Source organism: Caretta caretta, chromosome 7, assembly GCF_965140235.1.
Source record: "Caretta caretta isolate rCarCar2 chromosome 7, rCarCar1.hap1, whole genome shotgun sequence".
Taxonomy (NCBI): domain Eukaryota; kingdom Metazoa; phylum Chordata; order Testudines; family Cheloniidae; genus Caretta; species Caretta caretta.
The window spans coordinates 104,082,756-104,107,808 of NC_134212.1; the positions used below are offsets into that span (position 1 = coordinate 104,082,756).

At 39.2% G+C, this 25,053-nt stretch overlaps 1 protein-coding gene and 1 long non-coding RNA gene across 3 annotated transcripts in view; one reads left to right on the forward strand and one right to left on the reverse strand.

Moving 5' to 3' along the window:
- The window catches only part of ADAM12 (ADAM metallopeptidase domain 12), a 358,074-nt gene extending 334,473 nt beyond the window's left edge, over positions 1-23,601 (forward strand). Inside the window, exons 20-24 of one of the 2 annotated variants that reach the window (XM_048856240.2) lie at positions 1,631-1,766; positions 2,406-2,514; positions 3,000-3,182; positions 14,210-14,340; positions 17,273-23,601. In XM_048856240.2, coding sequence (XP_048712197.1) covers positions 1,631-1,766; positions 2,406-2,514; positions 3,000-3,182; positions 14,210-14,340; positions 17,273-17,330 — 617 coding nt within the window. In that variant the 3' untranslated portion in view covers positions 17,331-23,601. The other variant, XM_048856241.2, reaches the window with a different exon arrangement.
- On the reverse strand, positions 12,547-17,844 carry LOC142072827 (uncharacterized). The gene is made up of 3 exons (XR_012669416.1): positions 17,774-17,844; positions 14,430-16,822; positions 12,547-13,118 (listed from the first exon to the last, which is right to left on the reverse strand). It is a non-coding gene; the product is annotated as an uncharacterized LOC142072827 (long non-coding RNA).
- Positions 23,602-25,053: the final 1,452 nt, after the last annotated feature.

Consider the following 25,053-nt stretch of genomic DNA (forward strand, 5'->3'; position numbering starts at 1 on the left):
TTAAATGTAATTGCCTATACTCAGTTTACTCATTTTATTTAGCTTTTAGGACTGGAAAGAGATTTATTACTGTTACTCTGAGCTAAAGGGCTCTGTGTCGCTGTCAGTCACTGCAATCAATACTGTCAATTGCATTGGCCAATGTCTACTTGAGGTTGGGGTACGTTAAAAATCTAGCTGGCTGAAATTCAGTCAGGATAAGACTGAGATAATGCTGGTAGGTTGCCATTATAAGCATTATAACTGTACCTTTTACTGAGGGTGAGAAATTTCATACATTGTTAAAGTTTGTAGTTCTAGAGTATTATTGCATCTCCAGCTGCTGGTAGATGATCATATAGCAGACCTATCTACCAGAGTTTTTTCCCATCTCTTCCCGACCACAAGACTGTGACTGATTTTGGGGTTTTTTTAGTTGCAAACCTTGCAGGCATGATTGATTCATATCTTTGTTACCTTTAGATTAGACTATTGCAATGTACTCTGTGCAAAACTGCACTTTAAATCATTCTGGAAACCTAAGGCAGTGTAGAAGGCAGCAGCCTGCACATTAAATGGTGTGTCTCATCACAAGCACATGATACCAGATTCTTACATTGCTTACTCCTTGATTTCCAAATTGAGATTAAGATGTTGGCTTTGATGTATAAAGCTCTAAGGGCTTGAGACCTTCCCACTCCCCCTGCCATACTGCCACAGCTGCAGTTAGCAGAGAACCTTGAGCTGGAGCTCCCCATTAGTATAAAAGAGAGAGAGAGTGTGCGCTCCTCGCAGGGTTTTCTCCAGATTGGGTTGGATGGAATCTTTGATTAGATCATGTTCTGGTTTTGGAAGAGCAGAAGCTGCCAGCATTATTCATTATTGCATATTACTGTATTTAGAGCAAAGGCCGCCCATTATTCCAATCCATCTGTTGTTACTGAGCTCTACTGAGCTCAAGGAGCATAACCATTGTCACAGCAGTTGCCAACCTGTAAAATCCAGAGTAATGCAATCCAAATAACACTGTGAAGTGGGCCACTGGAATACAGTGAATCTGGTAAAGAAATTGCCATTCTGTAGTGTCTTAAATAAATACAACCACGAGTAGTCTTATTACTTCATTTGACCCTTAAATGGTAAGAATTATGTTTTTCCAACATAAGACAACTGATTTTTACACTTTCACTAATATCCATTTGAAGGGGAGAAAACTTTAGTAAATTGAGACACAACCATTTTGCTATCAGCTGTTGAGTTTTGAGTCATAATCTCAAATTGAAGCTAACAGAATATCAAAGTTTTTAGTATCTGTATCACTGAGAGTGATATTTAATTGCCTCTTCCATCTTTTAGTGCACCCTCTGTATTTTTTTTCCAGTTTTCTGCTTTGGATATTTATACAGTTGAGGAATGGACTGAGTCTATCAGCGTGTATTTAACCATTTTGGTTTTGGAGTTGACAGAAACAAATGATGTGAGAATTAAGTTCAAGCATAATCATAGCAGAAATAGTAATAAATTATTTACTAATTTCATTTTGTATGTTGCTAGAAAGTAGGCCTAGCCAGCAATATTCCGCTCTTGATATCACACAAATTTCATCATAACTGACCCCTACCAGAAGTAAAAAAAATGTGTTTTATTTCAGATAATAGAAGTTTAACCATAGGAATACTCGTAACCATTCTGTGCCTTATTGTTGCTGGTTTAATCATGTATCTCAAAAGGAAGACTTTGATTAGACTGCTATTTACAAATAAAAAGACAACAATAGAGAAACTAAGGTATGATGATTTTCCTTAACTACTCACTCATTTTTATAAACTTCAGTAGAAATTGACTGTACTCATTCCATTTCTCAATACTTGTGATGTGTATATGAGACATTGAGTCAAGTTTACTAAAAGTTCATTCATTCATTAATTGAGTTTTTCAGAAATGTTCTTTCTTCACTTCAACTTCATTGACGTCAGTAAATAAAATGGGGTTTGACCATATGCCTTTTTATTATGCTTTCCATGATCAGCAATTAAAAAGTAAAGGAAACTTTGCCTTGATTTTTGGATTGGTTGAAATATTTTCATTATCTGGTTTGGCCTTTTATCTAAACTCAGTCAAGTGAGCTAAAACTTCCGTATCTAGGTCATTACTACTTAAATGTTAGACTCATTAGAACAGTCTCTTGGGAGCTATAAAGCTGCATTTCCACAGATTGCAAGAGCTAATTTAACAGACTAGTAGCTTCAAAAAAATCTATATTTTTATTCTTGCAAGATTTTTAGAAAATTTTTACATTTCCTTGTTTTCCATAGAGAGAAAAAATAAGAAAGCCCTTTCAAAGTGTTATTCTGAGAAAGATACTGTGAAAAAAGTAAAGTTGTAAGAACAAAGTTGCATTCAATAAGTGTATACTTGTATTGCAGGTCTGTGAGTCCAGCAAGGCCTTCCAGTTCATTTGAGCCTAACCATGTTCATACCACAACTCTCAGTAAAAATCTAGTCATAAAGCCACAAAATTTAAACATACATCAGGTGGGTTATTAAACAGTCAAAATATCATTACTAGAATTTTATATACATTTCCTGTATGTTTGAAGTAATTATGACACTTAATGATAATAAGCATTAAAATTATATAAAACTATGAACAAGTTAAACAAGAGCAGAAAAGGTGGGCCCAAAATGCACTTTGGCTTCCAAGTTCCAAACAGATGGAGACTTCAAACGTTGAAAGGAAATACAATTAGTCTCTGGGATACAGCCAGCCATCTCAGACAGAAGCGCTACCTTCTGAACAGCCAAGGACTAGTGTTTGAATAGGCTTCTGGAAGTTGTTAATTGTTTGTTCTCTGGCTACAGAAAAGGAGTTTAGGGGTACGGTAAAGCAGGGAGGGAAAGAAGGGGAAAGCAAGTGCAGAACAAGGAAGATTAGAGTGTTTCAAACAATATTGTTTGTATCCATATTATTCATTGGGAATTTTTAAAATTACAAATTTTATTATTTTATGGCTCTATAGAGAGATGGTACGAGAAGATTGCTACCATATCAGACTAGTGATATCAGTAACCCTGTAAAGACATCTGATGTACTGAGGTTAAAAACACCCCAGCGAGTCCTACCACCCCTTCACCAGCTATCCTGTCATCAGACTGTACCTGCACGACCACTGCCAGCTAACCCAGCTCTTAGGCTTGCTCAGGTAAAGCTACATTTTCTTTCTTTCTGGTATTTACAGATAGTGATGTCAGGCTACAGATTGCAGTATGAATAACGGCATATAATCAATCAGAATAAAATGTTTTATCACTTTTCATATATGGGTTCTCCCACAGCATTTCCTGTGTCATTGATTGTGTAGTGAGTGGATAGCCAGACAGCAGTCATTATGGCTTCACTCCTGAGCTTGTGTAAAGTGGTGTAGCTCCAATTAAGTAAATGGAGCTGTTCTGATTATTCTGAATGAGGATTTGGCCTTAACTATTCCTTGTACTTCAGCCAATTAAAAGACCAACTTAGAACATGGCTGCAATATATAGTACAGGTGGGAACTTTACCATGGAACCTTTCTGTAACTGGTATTTTCCAGTTTAGCATACTTGTCAACACTAAAATTTGCAGTGGAGTTTTCCTCTGTGTTGTAACTGGTTTCCCTTTCTTGGTTATATGTGTTGATGAAAGGGACTTTAAACAAGGGAATGTTGGCCAAGTGACCATCATTATTGCTGCTCCTTCCTATAAGTAAAGATCCTTTTTACCATTAATCATGTGAGAGGAGATCATCTTGTGGCTGAAGTGCAAGACTGAGAATCAAAGGTACCTCTTCTCTGCAGAGTTAATTTGCATGACCACCATCCAGGTTAGCCTAGCCTGGGTGTGTGCAGCCGCACTGCAAATCTCTAAATGAATTACTGTGTGCTCCCTGGCGCTGTACTCACCTATATATAGTGTGACAACTTCTCAGGACATATCCTTTGATAGTTCTTTGTGCTGAGGTTAACTGAACCACTCTGATTCTTTCCTGGTGAATTCTGGAGGAATTTTTCTGTCCTTCTGCACTGATACACAAGGAATTGTGGGAAGGCACTGGAAAAGTGTCAGCACTCAAGTGATTTAGCCTTTGTCCTAACTGCAAAGTGGGCAGGTTACTAGCCCGAGTGAAAGCTTCACTTGAGTTTTAGCCTGCAGCCCCAGATAAGCCAGTTAGCTCAGGCTGAAGCACCACGAAACTTGAATGATACAAAGTTTTGTATGTGAACAGAAAGGGAACAAGGGCAACACCTGAGTAAGATCCTGATTTAACTCTGCAATGAAGACATACCACAAGAGATGGCGACAGTGGTCACAGCCCTCTGCTTGCTTCTGACCCCACTGAGCGTGTGTGTCAACATGGAGAAATCCGTGCTCCTCCCAATGTAGACAATCCACTTCCTTGGAGTGCGCCTAGGCTTCCTTCCGACATACTGCTTCACCACCTTCCTGGCCCTCATGAAGATCTTGCACTGCAACCAATGCACAATGGTGTGCGGTTGTCTCTGCCTCCTCAACCACATGGTGGCCTACACCTATGTGACGTTGCACACGTGTCTCCATATATGCTGCCTACAACTGTGGCTCATCTCTGTCTGCAGGCTCCATTAAGACCACCTGGAGTCATCCTTGACCATTCCCATTGTGACGGGTTGGATCACAGAAACCCCCTTGGGACTGCCACCTGATATGCTGAGACTACCTCTGAGCCAGTTTTACCTGGCAGCTTGGGACTGCAGAACCCTGACTGATTGTGCCAGACACACTAGCCTGCTAAAACACAGACCCAGGTCTGAACCACATCCCCCAAAAGCTGCAGGCTTAACTGAAAACAGCTTAAGAAGTGCTCCTGTCTCCAGCACTCAGATACCCAACTCCCAATGGGGTCCAAACCCCAAATAAATCCATTTTACCCTGTATAAAGTTTATACAGGGTAAAGTCATAAATTGTTTGCCCTCAAAAACACTGATAGAAAGGTATGCACAGCTGTTTGCCTCCCCCCGCCCCCCCCCCGGTATTAATACATACTGTGGGTTAATTAATAAGTAAAAAAGTGATTTTATTAAATACAAAAAGTAATTAAGTAATCCAAGTAATAACAGACAGAACAAAGTGAATTACCAAGCAAAATAAAATAAAACATGTAAGTCTAAGCCTACTACAGTAAGAAAGTGATTATAGATGAGATCTCACCCTCAGAGATGTTCCAGTAAGCTTCTTTTACAGACTAGTCTCCTTCTAGTCTGGGTCCAGCTATCACTCACACCCCTGTGGTTACTGTCCTTTGTTCCAGTTTCTTTCAGGTATCCTTTGTGGGTGGAGAGGCCTCTTGAGCCAGCTGAAGACAAAATGGAGGGGTGTCCCAGGACTTTATATAGTTTCACTCTTGTGGGTGGAAAACCCTCCCTCCCCCTGTGTAGAATCCCAGCTACAAGATGGAGTCTTGGAGTCACATGGGCAGGGACGTTCCCAGGAAAGCTCAGATGTGGATTGGTGTCTATCAATGTCCCTTGTTCACCAAGTACTTCCATTTACTTGAATAACCCCTTCGCACTATGTTGATCAAATCTGCCTTAGGTGCCTTCTACAGCAAACATTTTAAATACAAGCATAGAGCCAACACTCATAACTTCAGATATAAAAATGATACATGCATACTAATAGGATGAATACATGCAGTAGAACATAACCTTTGCAAAGATATGTTACATGGCATATCTAGCGTAAAACATATTCCAGTTATGTCATATTTACATTCATAAGCATATTTCTATAAAGCATTATGGGGTGCAACATCACACCCATCTGGGTCTGTGCATCACTCACTTGGTGGACCGATCCTACCAAGGTGCTTGGAGGCACCCCTTTTGCCACCCTCACCCTGGATGCCGCCTTCGCAGGGTGGGGCACATATTTGGGGGGGGGGCTGCAATGCACAGGGGAGGTTGACTGCCAGGGAAGCGCGTGTGCACATCAACACGCTGGAGTTGCATGCAGTCCTCCAGGTTTGCCACGTGTTCTTGCCTCTTCTCCGCGACCGACACATTCAGATCTTCTCTGACACCACCACCGCCATGGCAAACAGACAGGGTAGCACCAGATTCCTGTCACTTTGCATGGAGGCTGTCCACCTCTGGAACTGTTGTCTCTGCCACAACATTGTGTCCCATGAGGCGTGACTCCTGGGGACACAGAACTCCCAGGTGGATGCACTAAGCAGAACTTGGTACCTCAACCACAAGTGGGAGCGCCAGAACCCTATGCTCTGCACCCATGTGCTAGGCCTGGGGCACCCCCCTCTGGGATCTCTTTGCAAGTCCCCCCTCTAATTCTCCAGGGAGGGCCAGGGGTCAGGACTCCAAGGCGACACCCTCCTTCTTCCATAGCATAGCAACCTTCTGTACTCTTTTCCCCCATTCCCTCCGCAGGACCTACCAAGATCTGGCCAGGGTCATCCTGATAGCCCTGTGCTGGCCCCAGCAGTTCTGATTTCCCGAGCTACTCAGCTGTGAGCCTGCCCACTGATCAACCTCCCCAACAGGCTGGACCTTCTCACACAGGACCACCATAGGGTTTGCCAACCCAGGCCTGTTCCAACTGACGGTCTGATTTTTGGATGGGGCTAATGCACAGACAGTGCCTGTTCATCACCTGTCTGCCGTATGCTTATACGCAGTAGGCAGGAATCTACGAGGGCATGCTATGCCACAAAATGTAAGTTCTTCACCTCCTGGGTGCACCACCGGGACCTCCCCTCCACTGTCTCTGTATTCATCAGCCTAGACTATCTCCTGGAGCTCAAGAACTCAGGCCTCACACTCAGCTCAATCCGCATCCAGCTTGTGGCACTCAGCACCTTCCTCCCTCCCTCCCTCCCAGGAATGGCTGGTCAATATATTTACCCATCTTACTACTACCTGGTTTCTGAGAGGCGTAACAAACTGCTTCCCACCAGTCCTTACCCCTACTCCCTCCTGGTACCTCAACCTTATGTTGTCTGCCTGAGCTCACCCAGCCTCCATTCAAACCCCTGACCACATGCACCCTGGCCCATCTATTCATGAAAGTCCTCTTCCTGGTGGCCATCACCTCTGCCTGGAGGGTCAGCAAACTAGCAGCCATGGTGGCTGACCCGCTCTCTTCTCCCCCCATCCCCAATACAGTTTTCCATAAAGAGAAAGTCTCCTTACGCCTTCATCCTAAGTTCCAACCACAGGTCGTCTCCAAGTTTTCACTCAACCAATCTATCCATCTCCCAGTCTTCCATCCTAAACAGCATGCCACTCCCGTGGACAGGACACTGCACTCCATGGACGTCTGCAGGGCACTGGCCTTCTACTGGGATAAGACTCACGCCTGTCACGCCTCCCCACACCTCTTTGTAGGCATTGTGCAGGGGTGGGCAAACTTTTTGGCCTGAGGGCCATATGAGGTTTCTGAAATTATATGGAGGGCCAGTTAGGGGAGGCTGTGTCTCCCCAAACAGCCAGGCATGGCCAGGCCCCCGGCCCCTATCCGACCCCCCCCTGCGTCTCACCCCCAACAGCCCCCCCGGGACTCCTGGCCAATCCAACCCCCCCATTCCCTGTCCCCTGACCACCACCCCCGGACCCTCTGCCCCTGACTGCCCCCCCACTGCCACATCCAATCCAGCCCCTCAATCCTGACTGCCCCATCCAACCACCCCTTCTCCCTGACTGCCCCCCGCCATCCCATCCAACCCCGCTCTCCTGCCTGACTGCCCCCCTGGGACCCCTGCCCCCATTCAACCCCCCTGTTCACTGCCCTCTGACTGCCCCGACCCCTATCCACACCCCTGCCCCTGCCCACCACCATGAATTCCCCTGCCCTCTATCCAACCCTCCCTTATCTCGCTGCCTCTAGCACCGGTGGTGCTACATCCATGCCACCCAGAGCACCAGGACAGGCAGCCGCGCCGCCCAGCTGGAGCCAGCCACGCTACCGCACAGCACAGAGCACCGGGTCAGGGCATGGCTCTGCAGCTGCACTACCTGGCAAGACCTCACAGCCCCGCCACGCAGAGCATTGTGCCGGCGGGGCAGTGAGCTGAGGCTGCAGGGCAGGGAGGACAGTGGGGGAGGGGCCAGGGGCTGGACTCCTGGGCCAGGAGCTCAGGGGCCTTGCAGGAGGGTCCCGCGGTCCGGAGGTGGCCTGTGGGTCATAGTTTGCCCACCTCTGGCACAGTGGAATGGTTGAGAGGGCAAACCCTCTCAGCGTATATCCAATTGGATCTCTAAGTGCATTACAGAATGCTATGCACACTCCAAAGCAACGCCACTTGGCAGAATCATGGCACACTTCATGCAGGCACATGCGACTATCTCTGCCTCCCTGGCAGATGTCCCTTGGCATGAGATCTGCCATGCGGCAACGTGGTGCTCTGTCCACACTTTCACAGCACACTATGCCGTTGACTAGTAGGCGGCCGCAGAACCCAATATAAGACACGCTGTCCTACAGCAGGTTTTCTCCATTATGTCCTCACACCCACCTCCAAGCTGATCATTACTCCATACTCATCCACATTTGGAATACATATAGGTACCATCACCTGAAGAAGAGGAGGAGGTTACTTACCAGTAACTGGAGGTTCTTCAAGGTGTGTGGTCCCTATTTGTATTCCAGTACCTGCCCACCGTCCCCTCTGCTGCGGAGACTCTATGCTGTGGTAAGAGGGAGACTGAGGGTGTGTCACCCCACACAGCCTCTTATAACCTCACACAGCGCATGTGGCGTCATAAGGAGACCATGCGGGTCAACAGACACTGCTGGTGAAAAAGCTTCCAACTCAGGCACATGGCACACCTGTGCACCAGTGTTTGGAATACAAATAGGGACCACACATCTCAAAGAACCTCCAGTTACTGGTCAGTAACCTCTTCTTCTAAATGTTTGTCAAGTGTAATAGTTAAAAGTCTGTGTCCAATACAAAATTTTATTTTGTACAGAAGTCTTCATGAAACAGTTTGATTATCCATAAGTTAGATCTTCAGCTGATGTAAATCAGCATAAAGTTATAGCACTTAGTGGATCCAGTCCATAATTTAGGTTAAGTTCATGTATGTTTTTCTTGGTTATTCTGTAATCAGTTGCATGCTATTGCTGTTTTGCCACACCACAATCTCATCTAAATCAACTTGTTATAGGATGTCCTTACTGTAGGACAGTGGTTCTCAAATGTTTGTATTGGTAACCCCTTTCACACAGCAAGACTCTGAGCAAGTATAATTTATTTAATTATAAATTAAAAACACATTTTAAATGCTGGAGGCAAAGTGGGGCTTGGGGGTGGAGGCTGATAGCTCACAACCCACTGATGGGTCCCGACTGCCAGTCTGAGAACCCCTGCTGTAGGATATAGTTGGTAAGGCACCAGACCTGTATTTACTGTCTGCATGTTCTGCCACAGTCATCTCAAACTGGGTTTACAGTCAGCTCCCGGATACAGAATCCATTGAAGCACCTTCTTCAAGGCCCCTCTTTCTCACAGTGCATTTTAGATTAGAAAACTCTTCCATAAGCATACCAAAAGAGCTTTGGTCAGAACATACCCAAGGAGCAAATTAGAGTTGATATGCATTGTTTATAGCTGCCTAATATATAAGAAACACACTTTTTTCCCCTCCTAAGCACAGCTGTAACAAGAGCTAGTGCCATTATTGAAAACAGCCCTTTCTCCAAATATAGATGAAAACCCAACATGCTGAACTCGACTCCAGGTTACTGATATAAAACTGGAGAAATAAATCTGTCCATGAACACTTTTAGCTGAGGCTCTGTAGTGGGGGAAACAGGGTCAGGGAAAGGGCCTTATTAGCAGAGATAACCTGAGCAGAGAAGCACCACCTTTTCAGTACTGAGGGCCATACTAGCAAGTTGCCAGGAGCTCTAGGGTTACAACTAATTTCCATGTTCATTTCCATAAATTGACATGGCTTGTGTCAATTTGTATTCCCTGTGATACGCTGAGAATATGAAACACAGCTGTAAAGATGCATCTTTTTTGTTTTCTGTTCTCTCAAACATGCATTTCGCTCCTTCTGAGGGCCACTGTTTTCGTATTGCATTTTCTCCCAGTTAGGTGATTTCTTCTTCGGCCTCTCTCTCCTATCACATCACTGTTTTCCAGTCCATTCTTTGTCACCTCATCCTCTGTAACTCCCTCCTTCAATCATCTGCCTCTACCGCCAGTCTCACCTTTTTCCTGTGCCCCTCCTTGCGCTCCTCATTTTTCTCTTCTTCTCCATTCTGTTTTCCCAACTGCCATAATTACCACCCCCTGCCCGTCCCCATTTTTCCTTTGTCCATCTACTTCATTGCACGCTGCTAATACCATGCTTGTCTCCCTGTGGAAGATATTCCAGAATGACAGAGGGTGTGAATTTCAAGTGAAATAGCTATTCCCAAATAGCTCCTAATGTGCATGTTCCTTCCAGTGTAGCTCCCTCCACTTTCAAATTTTCCCATTAAGCTCTATCTCAGGGATGGGCAAACTACAGCCCGCGGGCTGGATCCGGCCCCGCAGGACCCCCAAAAAGACACTTCAGTGGAATGGCTATTCTTGAATAATTTCCCCATGGAGGCAAGTCCAAATGCTAATGATCTGTAACCAAGGTGCTGACGCTTCCTTGTTCTGTGCCTCTCAGCTACACAGTAAGCAGTTCCATTTCCTACTAATGGGTTTGGGGAAAGGAAGGTGCTACTAGCAGAGAGCCATGGGAGAGAAGCTATGAAATAGTAGCTACCTACCATTTAGGATAGGTAAAATGGAGAAAGTAACATTCCTGCACTTTGTTGATCTTGTCTGTAAGATCTTCAGGCCAGGGCCTATTTTTTTTTTTTTAGCGTGCCTACTCCATTCAGGTCCCCATCTTCATTGTGGGCATCTAGATAGTGCCATAATACAAATAAATAAGAGTAAAAGAATTTTCATTAAGGCCTGATCCTGCAAACACAAGTGAATAAGTAACTTTACTTGTTACTTTACTTTGAGTTAGGCATGTGAGTAGCTTTACTCAGATGAGCATTCTAAGTAAATACTTGCAGAAGCAGGTCACTTTCATATTATTGTAGGCAGTCAATGGAACAAAGGTTTTATGATGCAAGAAGACTTATTTCCTTCTAATTTCTTGCCATCTCTGTAATACTGATTTTTATTTATTTGGTCATTAACTCTTTGGCAAAGAAAGACCAACTGCAACCAAATATGATATAATAAAATTGCACAGAATCTCTCATGTGCCAACCATATTGAAAGGTGGTTTAAAAAAAAACACCAAAACACCACCATTATTACGTTAGGGAACATAAAATATTTCAGTAAGAAGCAATTCTACATAGATGCATACATGCAAGTTTTATTCCTCAAGAAATCTAGCACATCTGGTTTCTTGGAATAGAAAGGCTGCTTCTCTCTTGCAGATTTCAGGTTGTCCATTTTATATCCACTGAAAATTACCAAATTTTGAACAATTTCATTTGCTAGTATCTATAATTGACTTCATAAGCATCATCATTATATTCCCATCACATAGAAAGATATTTACAAGAAATTGCTGTTTTTTCTCCACCATGGCTGATTACTTTATTACTATTTGCAATATCCCTCATATTTTCCTTGTATGAAGTCTATTCTATACACACAAAACAGCACTGATAAGAAAAATGTTTATTCCTTTATTTTAAAGGAGGAAGTTGATAAGAGCTCAAAATTCTTTTGGATGATGGGCAAGATTGACTTTTATGGAGTCAGAGATTGGCTACTATGATAAGTTAAAATAAACAGAAAAAGAATTTTATTTCATGTTGCCATTCCCCACTTACACATAGCATTAGTACAAGTTATGCAGTGACTGCAAGCAAGGAGAGGAGGGACACAAAACTCTAGTTTTAAAAATTGAAACTGTTCTAAACTTGAGCTGACTGAATCCAAAGTTTACCTAAAGTCCAGCTTTTTACTTCTTTGTGATCAGCAGGTTTAGTAGTGGTCATTCCCCATTTCCCTTTGAAAGTGTAATGCTTATGTTGAAAATGAGATGCTTAAACAGATAATGAAAATGCTATACCTCTTTCTGAAAGAGTAATTAATGTACTTAGTTGTTCTTTGTCAAATCGCTCATTGTTTTCCTACTTATAGTACCCCTTTAAGCTGCTCTTTTTCTTTTTCATCAACTGCACCTTTATTCCGCCCTAATTTTTAGTAGTGGGGAGTTAGATGATGTAACTTTCAGATTCTTTAAATAAACAATTTGGGGGATTTTGAAGAGGAAGAATGGCCTTATGGTTAAGAGAGCTGAGTCCATTTTCTGACTCAAAAATGTCCTGTGACACCTTGAACAACTCATTTAATCTATCTGTAAATTGGGGAGATGCACAGATAAATTCATTATTTGGCAGATGCTCAGATGCTCACTAATGAGGTCGATAGTCACATAGCTATTTTTAACACGCGTTAATTTTTCTAGATTAAACAAACATTTAGTGAATTAGTTGGTACAGTTGAAGCCCAGGTTGCACAGATCCATTAAGTTTCCATTAACTAAAAATCATTGTTGGAAGTTTCAGATTCTGGAATAACTCTTGAAATTTGGTGTTCAGAAACCTTTTTTTTGCTGAGCTGCACACACGCCAAATTGCAAACAATATTAAATGGTGGTAGTTTTTTGGATCACAAACTGATCAACAAAACATCCTTCTCTCTAAGACCAGTGAAACAATGTTACCATGTTTGCAGCAGTTTGAGGACCACACAGTAATGACATTAATTCATGCCTTGTAGCAAGATTACCATTGTTCTCCACTAATGAACTACTTAATTCCACAGTTCTTTTGGCTGAAATAAATTGCAGCTGCATTTATAACAATTCCATGAATGCTCACCAGTCAAACTGGAATCAGACAGGTTGATTCTAGGGTCATCCAAAATTTGCATTTTGAAGTCATTTCCACTGTTGTCATCTCCTGCAGGAAACCTTGTATGTGTTTACTAATTGTAAATTAACCAGGCCAAAAACACTGCCCGAGGAAACAATGGATGATGGAAACTCATTCTGAAGACCTGGATGTGCTATTGGAATGCAGCTGCATCTAGATTTGCAGAGGGAGAGGGTTGTAAGAAAATAAAAGTTGAGCTTGCGCTTTTTTTTTTTTTTTTTTTGCTCCTTGTAATGTATAAAGATGACCTGAAAGGGTTTCTTTAGATAACTAAAAATTGTTTGCTTTTTAAAATATTTTAAATGGTAGAAATTCAGACCCTGAAAGACACTAACTAGTGAAATTATGACATCACATGAGTTAAACAAATGAAAATTGAGCAACTGAAAAAGGAGGGGATGTTTACTCTGGTTGTTTAAAACTGTTTGTTTTGTTTAGTTTTACATTAACACCTGCTAACTTTCAATGATTAATTAAAATTTTGGACAAAAGATGTCTTTTTAACACCACTGCTTCTTCAATAAAGGAGTGAAGTCACAATACACATGCAATGAGACCCATCAGAGGTTCTCCCACAAAGGTAGTGAAGATCAGATTTGTTATTCACAATATTTCTAAAATAAAAACAAAGAGAAGGAAAAAGACTAAAAAGAAATCCTTTCCAGCCCTCTTTATATATCATAAGACAAATAAAAAATAGTAGAAGTTCATTTATTTAAAAAAAAAACACTTTACAGATCAACCTTATAAACACATGTGGACACAATGGACTAAATTCATCCTTGATCTAATTGCATTCTTGTTACCCACCCTCCTTTGATTTGCTACTTTCTTTTGTATGGCATGAGCATAATTGAGGGCAGAATATGTCCCACAGTCCAAAACATGAATTATGGAATTACCACATTTGCAGTAGGAAAGAGTGAGTTTTATCTAAAAAGGTCTTTTGGTCTAAGTACACCATAGTTCTGAAAATATGCAATATAAAAGATTTGAAAAACTTACATCAATTACATTTGAAGTGTAAAAATTACATTCTGTAATTTGGACATTGTGTGATATGCTGTAGGCTTGAAATGCACCTCTCTGATGAGCATTTAAAAAAATAAAACGACAACAAACCTTAGTGTTCCATGTGTTCTATCTACTGCATATAAAATAGTCTAAAGCAACTCCATTTAAAATCAAGAGTTTATTTTTTCATTTTGTTTACAAAGATTACATGGTCTGATATCTTTTTATAGGAAACTCTCAAACCAAACCCTCCTCAAAAGCCTTTGCCAGCAAATCCTCTGAACAAAACCGCTCGGCTTAACAATGCCTCCAGCCCAATACTTGGACATCAGAAACTTGTGCCTCACATTACTCCTGTAAGGTTAGTTTTGCTAATCAAAATGTTTTTATAACCTGTAGCAAATTCTTTACTGGAACTTGTAGACTCTCCCTTACTTGGAGCTGACTTACCATATTTTTGGAAAAACCACCATCCTCTCCATTTAAATGATCTGTCATCATATAAGGTTCCCTGCACCTCCTTTACCTAGATAAATATATTAGCATTGTGTTTGTATCTTACTCGGTAGTAAACAAGTATATCACAGAGGAGATCAAAAATGAAGACATCTATTATATAGCAGTGAGATATTATACCATAGTAAGTTATATTCTAACTGCACATAAAATACCATTGTATAGCACCTTTATTTATTACCAAGATACATAGCAATCATTTTCTCTCTGTTTACCAAATATGTGAAAGATAGGGCCAGATTCTCAGCTACTATAAATAAATGTAGCTCAATTTTTTTTTCAATGGAGGTATGCCATTTTATCCCAGCTCAGGATCTGTCTTTAAACATCTAATTCACTTTATTTTTTAAACTCTTATGTAATGGTAATTTCATATTGTACATTACTCAGACTCTAAGGTCAGAAGGGACCATTATGATCATCTAGTCTGACCTCCTGCACAATGCAGGCCACAGAATCTCACCCACCCACTCCTGCAATAAACCTCTCACCTATGTCTGAGCTATTGAAGTCCTCAAATCATGGTTTAAAGACTTCAAGGTACAGAGAATCCTCCAGCAATTGACCCGGGCCCCATGCTACAGAGGAAGGTGAAAAACCCCCAGGGCCTCTTCCAATCTGCCCTGGAGAAAAATGCCTTCCCGACCCCAAATATGGCGATCAGCTGAACCCTGAGCATATGGGCAAGATTCACCAGCCAGATACCCAGGAAAGAATTCTCTGTAGTAACTCAGATCCCACCCCATCTAACATCCCATCGCAGGACATTAAATATTCATGGTAAATAGGCCCAAAGATCAATTAATTGCCAAAATCATGTTATCCTATCATACCATCTCCTCCATAAACTTATCGAGTTTAATCTTGAAGCCATATAGGTCTTTTGCCCCCACTGCTTCCTATTGTGATCATCTAGTCTGACCGCCTGCAAGGAATGATGAAGAAAGACTGTGGCAAGGAGCACAAGAAAAAGATAGAGAGCCTTACTCTACAGCCCTCATAAAGGCAAAACTCATGCAAGAGCTATTTGATCTTATATAATGTATGAAAGACCACATGCAATAACTTTGCACATTGAGATGATATTCTTCTGGATCAACAATGCTTTATTGGCAGGCACCTCCTATAAGGAAGCATGCCATTATTTTATAGTTTCAGCATTACCAGAAAGCAATGTAGTTGGCAGTGGTTCAGAAATTTAGTGTCACAAAGGATGCGAGGATTTCATTACATTACTTGGGAAGAATTCCTGGTGAATAAAACAGAATAAAACTAAAAACATACAAGCAAATAAGTTCAAACAGGCATAGCAAAGATTTGCAGTAAAATCATCCATACTGTAGATACAGAAAACTGTTTTGAAGCTTCAGTGCTTTGCTTTGTGGTTTCTGTGTCAACACACGATTTAAGCTGTGCCCATTAAAAAAAAGCAAATACAGTTTTTCTTTCAAAATCAGGGCATTGCAGTTACTTTTCATGAGGAAAACTGTGTGGCAAGATAAGTGTTTGTTTTTACACACCCCTGCCTCCCGCCAAAAAAGTGAACAAACAAGCAGATAGTGATGTTGCAGCACAAACTGAGATTGTGAAAATTTTTCAGTAGCACAAGAGAGATGTCTCTTACAGCAGCTGCTTCAAAAGAATCCATTAGCTAGCCTTTTTAGACACCACAGTACTGCTGCAGACAACTAGAACTGGGGATGATAGCAATTTAACAGAGACTCATATTTGATAGAAAGGTGGGGTTTTTTTTAACTAGTGTAGCCCTGTATATTGGAAATTTACACTGAGAATCTTCATTATATTCTTCCCTGAGTCATCTGAACCCCATACCTCCTCCACACACAAACATTTAATCCTTTTAGGTGGTATTTTAAAGGGTACCTCTTAGACCTTATCTTCACTAGGAAGTTTTATCACCCTTTATCTAAAAATTTTCACCCATGTTAACACCAGTTCATCTCCACCAATGGTAGCACCAGTGGGGGATCTAGTATAAATAAGGCTCCATTAATTTCCAAATTTCCATTTTATTATTGTATCATCTAACCCTAAAGTTTAAATCTTCTACGCTTTAAAAAAAAAAGTCTCAAAGAAATAAAAATAATGGCGTTGGAAGTACATAGCAGTTCTACCCTGAGGCACCTAGTGTGATGCTCAGCTCAGAAAACTGAAAAATAAAACCAAAATAACATTTTACTTTCCTAATAATTCTGTATGTTATGCATAGCTCTTAACTTACCAGTATTACTCTTCCATGTGGAAGATCCATGGGAGGGAGAGAGGAGTTCTTCTAAGACCCTGTATTGCGTCCCAGTAAGATGCTCCTAAGAAGCAGTAACAGTACTTCAAAGTGGCATCTTTGAACTGGTAGCTACAGTACAGGACTAAGAAGCATTTTTTAAAAGTGTCCTAAATTAAGTGACCCCATAGGGAGCTAAGGAAGGTTAGAACACACACGTAAAACTTAAGCCTAGTTCTGCCACTGGTCAGAGGAAAATGTTTTAACAGCTGAAGGGACTTGTATGAGGGTCACACAAGGAATCTGCTTCTGTCATGAGAGCAAATCTGATGGTGGCTTCAAAAGAAGTTGGACGTCCTATCTTTTTCCAACATAAAAGTTCTGTGCTTCTTCTCCACAAAATAAAGAAAAAATTGGTAAACCCCTTTATTGCTGAATGAATTAAGCTATACATCCTAATGCCAAAATTAAAAAACAGAAGAAGTTTAACAATTTGACATTTTCATTTATATATTTCTCATCTTTTTTTAAACAGACCTGCACCTAAACATCCACAAGTGCCCAGATCCAGCAACACTGCCTATGTGAAATGACAAGAAAATCTGACACCTTTCTGAAAAAAGTGAAGACAGAAGTTTGCACTATCTTTAAACTCCAACTAGAGTGGGTTTAAAAATATAACAATACTTAGAATTTTTAATGTTTAAAACACCATTATTTTTAAGAACTCTGAGCTACTGCTTTTGGTGCTGTGCTGTGCTATGGTGCTCGTGTACTTGCTCAGGTACTTGTAAATTATTAATTTATGATTAATATTTATTACAGTGCAGTGCACTGTAGTAGATATTTTTTTTTTACCATAGCTGAGTTTTCCTAGGAAGGAAGCCTTTTTTATAATATTTTAGTGAACTTGAAACATTCTGCTTTGTGTCTTATGTAGAGTGTTTAGGTTTGATCTATTCTTTATAGAGTATTGATACTCATGGATAAATCAATGAATAAACAACTCTAGTGATTTCAATGGTTTATAACAAACCTTTGAACGATTACATCAGGGTGAGCCATGTTTTCTGGAATCCAGTGAAATGCCCGATATCTGCACACAAATGTATACCGTATCTGTTTAACCAAAATAACTGTTACTAGTTGTACTGTAATTTCAAGAGGCCTGGTATCACTGTTGGAAATTGTCAGGAAATCTGTACTTAAAGGGAGCATATTGGTTTTGGACAAATACTATATATCATAAAATTGTATTTTTAGCTTACGGTTTTATCAAACACAACACAATCATTCCATATCAATGCAGATTCAGGCCTTCCAATATAATTACATTTTTTGATGCTTTGGTAATTAGATACATTCAATATCATATAAGATAGTGACATCTTACTATGCAATACAGCTATACAGTCAAATACATTGAAAACACTAAGATGCTATATTTACAAATAATTGTTTTAAAAATAGATTATATGCATTTCTGCTGCCTCACTTCTGCTTATCAACTGTATTTTTCATATTTACTACTGTTTTGTATCTAACTTCTAAAATGTTATTGTCTTCTCTGATGGATTTTTTCCCCCTTTTTAATCTCCAAAATACTCATACTCCTGTGAACGAAGTGTTAAAAAGACATACTTTAGTATAAAGACATGATGTATCTGAAAACATGGACAGGATCTTCATATCTCTTGAGTACCATTCAGTGTAAAAAGAAAAGCTACTTTTGCCCTTCATCTGTATATCTAATCTTCATCAAAAAGCAGAGATCGGAAATCAATAGCTTTCTGATTTTATTTCTTAATTCACACAGCTGAAATTGTTAGAGGAATATTTTAACTCCCGCTTTAGTTCCCTTAAATCACCATGTGGTGGATCATCTCTTTTACAGTGATAAACAATCAAGCTACTACTGACCATTGCTCCACATGTGGGTTAAATTATATTAGGAAAATGGCCATTTTGCGGCAAAGGCTCAGTGACAGCTCCTCCCTACCTTTTCCACCACCCTGACCTAGCCCAACTAATGTTGTAAACACTTCCACTGTGAGCGTAGATGCAACAAATTCATTTTCAACACTGCTACAGGAAACTTGAGTGTGTGCGGTCCCTTCCACATTCTTTCTGTAACACTGCTAAAAATAGTTTGTTTCAGCTACACTATCAACAAACTTTTCTTTTCAATACAAGTTGAAAAAGACTAAGTGGGAGCCATTACTAACATTATTGTTAAAAATGGGTTAGTTTCCTGTTCATAGTTTTTGTTTCTTCAAGCAGAAAGAAATGTACAGAGGCCTTTGGTTCTCATTTCAGTGAGTGTAACTCTAACTTTCTTAGTCTCCACTGTATCAAGACAACAATATAGCAGCCAGGTTTATGGATGTACTAGCTAGCTAAATCCACATTACCAACAAAACAAATAAACCAAAACAGAATCCTCCTCAAAGACATTTCAGTTCCTAAAACATGCATGTTTAATAAAATTACCAGTGCTTTAATTTATAAGACATTCTGAATAATGCGAACAAAATATTTATGATAAACATGGAGACATGGTGGCACTCTATTTTTTTTTTATATTGGATTTGGCAAACACCAAAACCAGGTGCTGTTGTGGCTATTTAAACAACCTTTTTATGAATTTTGGATGGGAATTTTTGTTTTTAAAAGCCTCAATTCCTCAGTGGCATCTTGTTCTGTTGCCAGAATTAGGAAAATACATCACTTTTAAAACACACTAGGTTTCATATGGACACGTCATTCCTTTCATAGTCCTTTGTTAGGCTCCCATTGACTATACTGTGTCAAAATATTTCTGTATTTCTGATAACGTTTAAAGACTGTGTGTGAAACTCTGGCCACATGGAAGTCAATGGCAACACTCCCACTGACTTTAGTGGGGTTAGAATTTTACCTAAGGGTTAGCTTCTCAGCTGGTGCACATCAGAGCAACTTTGTTGACTTCAATGGAGCTGTAATAATTTACAGCATCTTGGGACCTGAACCCTCAGATTATACTGGAGGAAGTTTTCAGTATGATATGCAGGGACTTAGTCCTAAAACTTCTATTAATATTAAAAGGACACAAAATCTTCTGTATCTTTTTCTTTGTGATAATACCCTTCTGAGGTAGGAAAGTATTCAATATTTTTGCAGAGCTTTGCACATGTATTCTATGAAAGTGTTATAGTTTTAGAAAATCCCAACAACCACATCATTTGAAAGTAAATATTTTTTCTTTGTTACCCTTTTGCAAATATTAAACTTTCCCCATGTTTCTAATACAACAGAAGATAATATGGCTTTCCTGTCTATTTCCTTATTTATGTATTAGCTTCCCTGCATAATTGTGTGCAGTGATGGAAATACTGTTTAGTTGCTGCTTCAGACCCTGCAAAGGAAGCATGGCGAGTACTAAAAATTATAGCTGTAAGCCCGATAAAGGGGTTTTTGAGGGGATTGGGATTTTTTTGTTTTGTTTTTGCAACTCTTTCTTGATTTCTCAATGAAAAGGTTATACTTCACAGATTGTGAATGGGTCAAATTATGGGCCTATATAATAGTGGTCTCAAGAGCTGAGAGGCTAATTTTCCAGTGCCTGCAACTAAAATGTATAACTTAATTCTTTCTGAAAATAAGGTATTTCAAGACTAAGAAGCACCAGGAGACAAATTCTTCCTGGTGTAATTCCATGCAGATGCACCAAGGAGGATTTTTGGCTACTATATAAAAAACGATTCTTTGTCAAAATATGTAAACAGAGTGAAGAGTGTACACTGCCTTATAATCTAAATTTCTTCAAGTTCACCATCACATGAACCACACAATCAACAAAATATAAGAAAATAATGGCTACTTACAGAGGGAACCCTTTTATGCCTATTGGGCATTGTGAAACAACAGACAATGGCCTTTAGTTTTAGTAACTGGCAAAATTTTGTGACAAAGTGGCACACACTGTAAAAATCAAACTGCTGCAAGGAACCTAATCATTTGAACTGGTACTCTTTAGTGGTGCTAAGGCTTATTAGGGTGATACATGTATGATTCTTTAAGTCTACTTTTGTGAAAGATGTATTAGCAAGAACAGTTTAACATGATATAGAGGAATAGAAGTTGAATGACTGGTCTGAAAGTTTTTTAAACCAGATCAACTTCACCTCATCATCATCAATGTGTTTAAACACAAAGGTGCACTTCTTAAATAACGTGGACTTAAAAAAGGTTCCGTTTGCATGTGGTATTATAGATGTTACTACTCATGTTTTGAATATGCTTGAGTAACACCAACAGACCCCAGTTTCGAACCTGGGACCTCTAGGAGCTTAGTACATGATCCTCTACTGTATGAGCTAAAAGCCATATGGTTATTAGCTAAGGCTGCAGTGCAGACTCATTAATTTCTCTCTAAGTGGTCTCAGTGCCACTAGATGGGACAGAACACCACACCCAGAAGGTGTATGGGTTACACTTGCATATATTACAGGTGGTTATAGGCACATCAATAGATGGTTGTAAGCCACAAGTAACCTATTAACCTGTTGGATTCTATAACAATTGATTAACCATGTATCAAAGCATCTGTTAATCACCCATTAACCTTTTAAAAACTATTTATAAATGGAACCTTAAAGTGTAACCAGCATTTCTAAGCAATACCCCTTTAACAAGCTGGAATTCCTAGCATAAATATTGCAATGCCAAATCTACAAATGCTTCATGAATCCAGTGAGGTTGTGTGTATGGCTCTTATTAGAGGATCAGAGCCTCAGTTAACACCCATGCTGACAAAACAGATTTACAAAGATCATAGATGGGTTAAAACTAATCTGAACCATAACAGTTAAGTCTCGATACTTTAAGATTGACCTCCATATGATCATGCGTTTTGCTTATATGACCTATAGTGAGATGATGCATCATTACTAATAAGACAACGCTTGCTATCCTAGGGTTCATATTAAGTCTGCATGAGAAATCTCTGAAAAACACCTTTAACCAACTTGTAAATTAAAAATTTACAACTACTTAAAACAGCTGACTAAACAGGGGGCCATATATCAACAGTTATGAAACATTTAAACTTCTTAAAGCAAAACAGCTCAAGAACACATAATTTTGAGATTAATTTTACAGTTAAAGGCTATGATAGAAGTATGTATGACCTACTTGAAACTTGCTGACTCATGTCCTGGTTGGGGAATGCCAGAGAGATCTGGACCCTTTGAAAGCATTCCCTCATTCTAGAGAGGTAAAAACTTAAAGCGTTGTTGCTGCTGTTACTGGTAAACAACACTCTCCTAGGGAAGAGCACGTCGTACATGGGCTCTCCACAGAGCAATGCATGAAGTTGCATTATGTTAGTGCATGGGACTGGAAGTATAAATGACCATCAACAAACTAGTGAAAATTACTAAATATGCGAAGTACAAAAACTGTATAAAACAGAGACAGATATGGGATTTTCCCATCTAATGTCTTTCAGTTTTAGTAATCATAGGTATTGCTTTTATATAGATAAAAGTGTGATTTTTCCACCTGAGCGTCTTCTTTTAAACGCCTAGTTAGTTCAAAGCTGCTGTACATGGCTTTATTTCCCTGGCAGTTACTTTTTTTAGCATCAGTTCTGTTTGGTTCTGATTATTTGAAAATGTAATGTTATTGCGCTATTTGCTAATGCCCAATAAATGTTACTAGTTATAGTTTGTTTTTAATGCATTTAGACATTTACAATAAGGTTGAATGAAGATTCATTCGTTAATTATCTTTTAGTACACTAGGAAATTTACTTTTGTAAACTCTTTAGTGCCAGAACTCATTCTACATACAGATTATCCCTTCTGAACAGCAACTAAATAAATCTATCCACAAGAGATTATGCCCCTATGGATCATCATCACATTTCGCAAAATATAGCTAAATATAAATTTAGCTAATAGTAAACAAAATAAAATACTAATCTACTACAGATTTAAGAGAGTGTGGGGTCTAATGGTTTAAATATGGGAGTAGGAATTAGGAGATCCTGAATTTGCATCCTTCTCTTGATACAGATTTCTCTTTTCATCTTGCACAAGTTACTTAACTTCTCAGCATCAGTTTTCCCAATCCGTGAAATGGATACAGTAACACTTAATTACCCAATTCATAGGGTGGTTTTGAAGCTTAATTAGTATTGATAAAGCACTGTAAAAACCATTGAAGTGCTACACGTTATCTAAGTCACCTCATAAACTTTCATCTTGCTGTCAAATTCCTGCTTTCACATACTCTCTTCTGCATGGTGTTTGCTTCTCCAACATGCCTGAATATGCCTTTCCAACATACATTCACATCTATTTCAAAACACCACAAGACTTTTGTATGTATTAATTTAGGCTTTTAAACAAAGCATTAAAAAGTGTGACCAGTGACTGTAAACAGTCATTAACAGAGCAGTCACAGAAAAATATTTTTAAAAGCCCTTTAAGGCAGGATATATAAAAATACAAGGCATGTTTTCATTTGGTTAGACTCTGGAAAAAAAGGTGCTATTGTTCTTTAAAAAAAAAAATGTAGCAACTGATCAGTAATTTTAACTGTTTAAACTGCAGACCATTTAGCACAGTATGATCTGAGATTAAACCTACATAAACCAGCACATTACTTTTTATGAACCATTCATTTATCATGCTTCAATTAAACTTAAGTGTGCTTAACTTTTTCACACACTTAGCTATATAACAGTTTGTGTTACTTTTGTACACATTTCTTATAGAATTTGTTATTTTAAGGTATTACAAGTGGACACAATGTAATGTTGCAATAGCAGGACACTCTATTCATTGTTAAGAATACTATATTCAATAAACAATAAACACATTTGTTTTGTTTTGTCTTATGTAATTACCAAAATTGATTTAAAAAAAAATGCAAGCACCACATCAAGAAAAAAATATAAGATACTACCTAAGAAATCAGTACGATAGCATCTTTCTTTGCTAGGTATGTCAATATTTTATTTTGATACTCTAAATAACTGTAAAATTTCACCATGCAACAGTATTATTTTTCTTATAAATCAGCATATCACAGGCACTTTTTTGTTATACATGTATGCAGATATTTTCTAAATATGTACTTAAAAATTTGAAAAAAATTTATAGGAGTTTGAACTACCATCTTTATATATGATAAACTAATGGAAAAAACTTGTTTACAAATAGTGTTTTCTTTAGCCATTGGGAGTCGCAGAGCTACAAGCTCCCATTTTTAGAGCTGCATTTGACATAGCTGACTGAGCATATGAAGGAAACATAGATGTCTAACATAAGCTTAATTTCTCATACAACATTCCTTGCTAAAGCGTTTGCAGAACAGAAATTTCGTTAATATTGAAGGAGCAGTTTATCTGCTTTTCTATTATCAAAGGTTATGAGCAGCTTTAGGCAGGCTAGATAGCTACTTTTGGTGTCATACCTTTGGGTATCCTGAAATTTCCTTAAAAAACTTGTGTTTCAGCATTATGTGAGTTTGTCATTAGTTTAAGAAGCTTCCAACTCCCTCCCAGCTGCAAAGCAACCCAGTTGCACACCTTGCTCTGTAAGTAGACCTGTACATCTAATATATACATTACTGCTATACTTGTTTTGAACATTATATAGGGGGTACTGTGGAGAAAACAGTATGTAAATGTAATTAAAGACGTTTCCTAATTCATATGGATAAGAGGGCTGAATTAAGGTTGCACAAGCAACTTTAATTCTGGTATTTCTTTTTCAGTGCTTCTGTTTGCAACTTGAGAAACATTCTTCTAACACTTTTGTGTGTAATTTCCTAAATTTTTAAAAAAGCGAACTAAAAACAAGCAAAAAAATTTAACACCTTCTCCCCCTGAAATTCCATTCTTCAGCAGGGTTGGAACCTTTAGATTCACCTCATAGATCCCTGCTATTTGAGTAAATTCATTATAAAGTGAAGGAAGATTGTCAAATAAAATATAAAATGACAGAAGAGTAAGAAATAGCCTAGTTTCCCTCCAGCACAAAGTGAGAGAGAAAAACATCCTGTGTTAGATGGCAGGTGTGTAAAGAGCCCATCCTTGGAAAAAATGTAGATGCAGAGGATAAGCATAAAAACAATCAATTATTTGTTAGTTAATTGCCATGCCTGTGCAGTCTCTTTGTTATCAATCTTCTTCTTACAGGAATTTCAAGATACTGAGGTTTTTGTTTTTTTTCCAATTAATAGAATTTTAGCGTACATTTATTTTTTGAATTTTAGTAAATTGCATCCATATTGGCCGTGCTGCTGGGCAACTGGACTGCTTAAAAC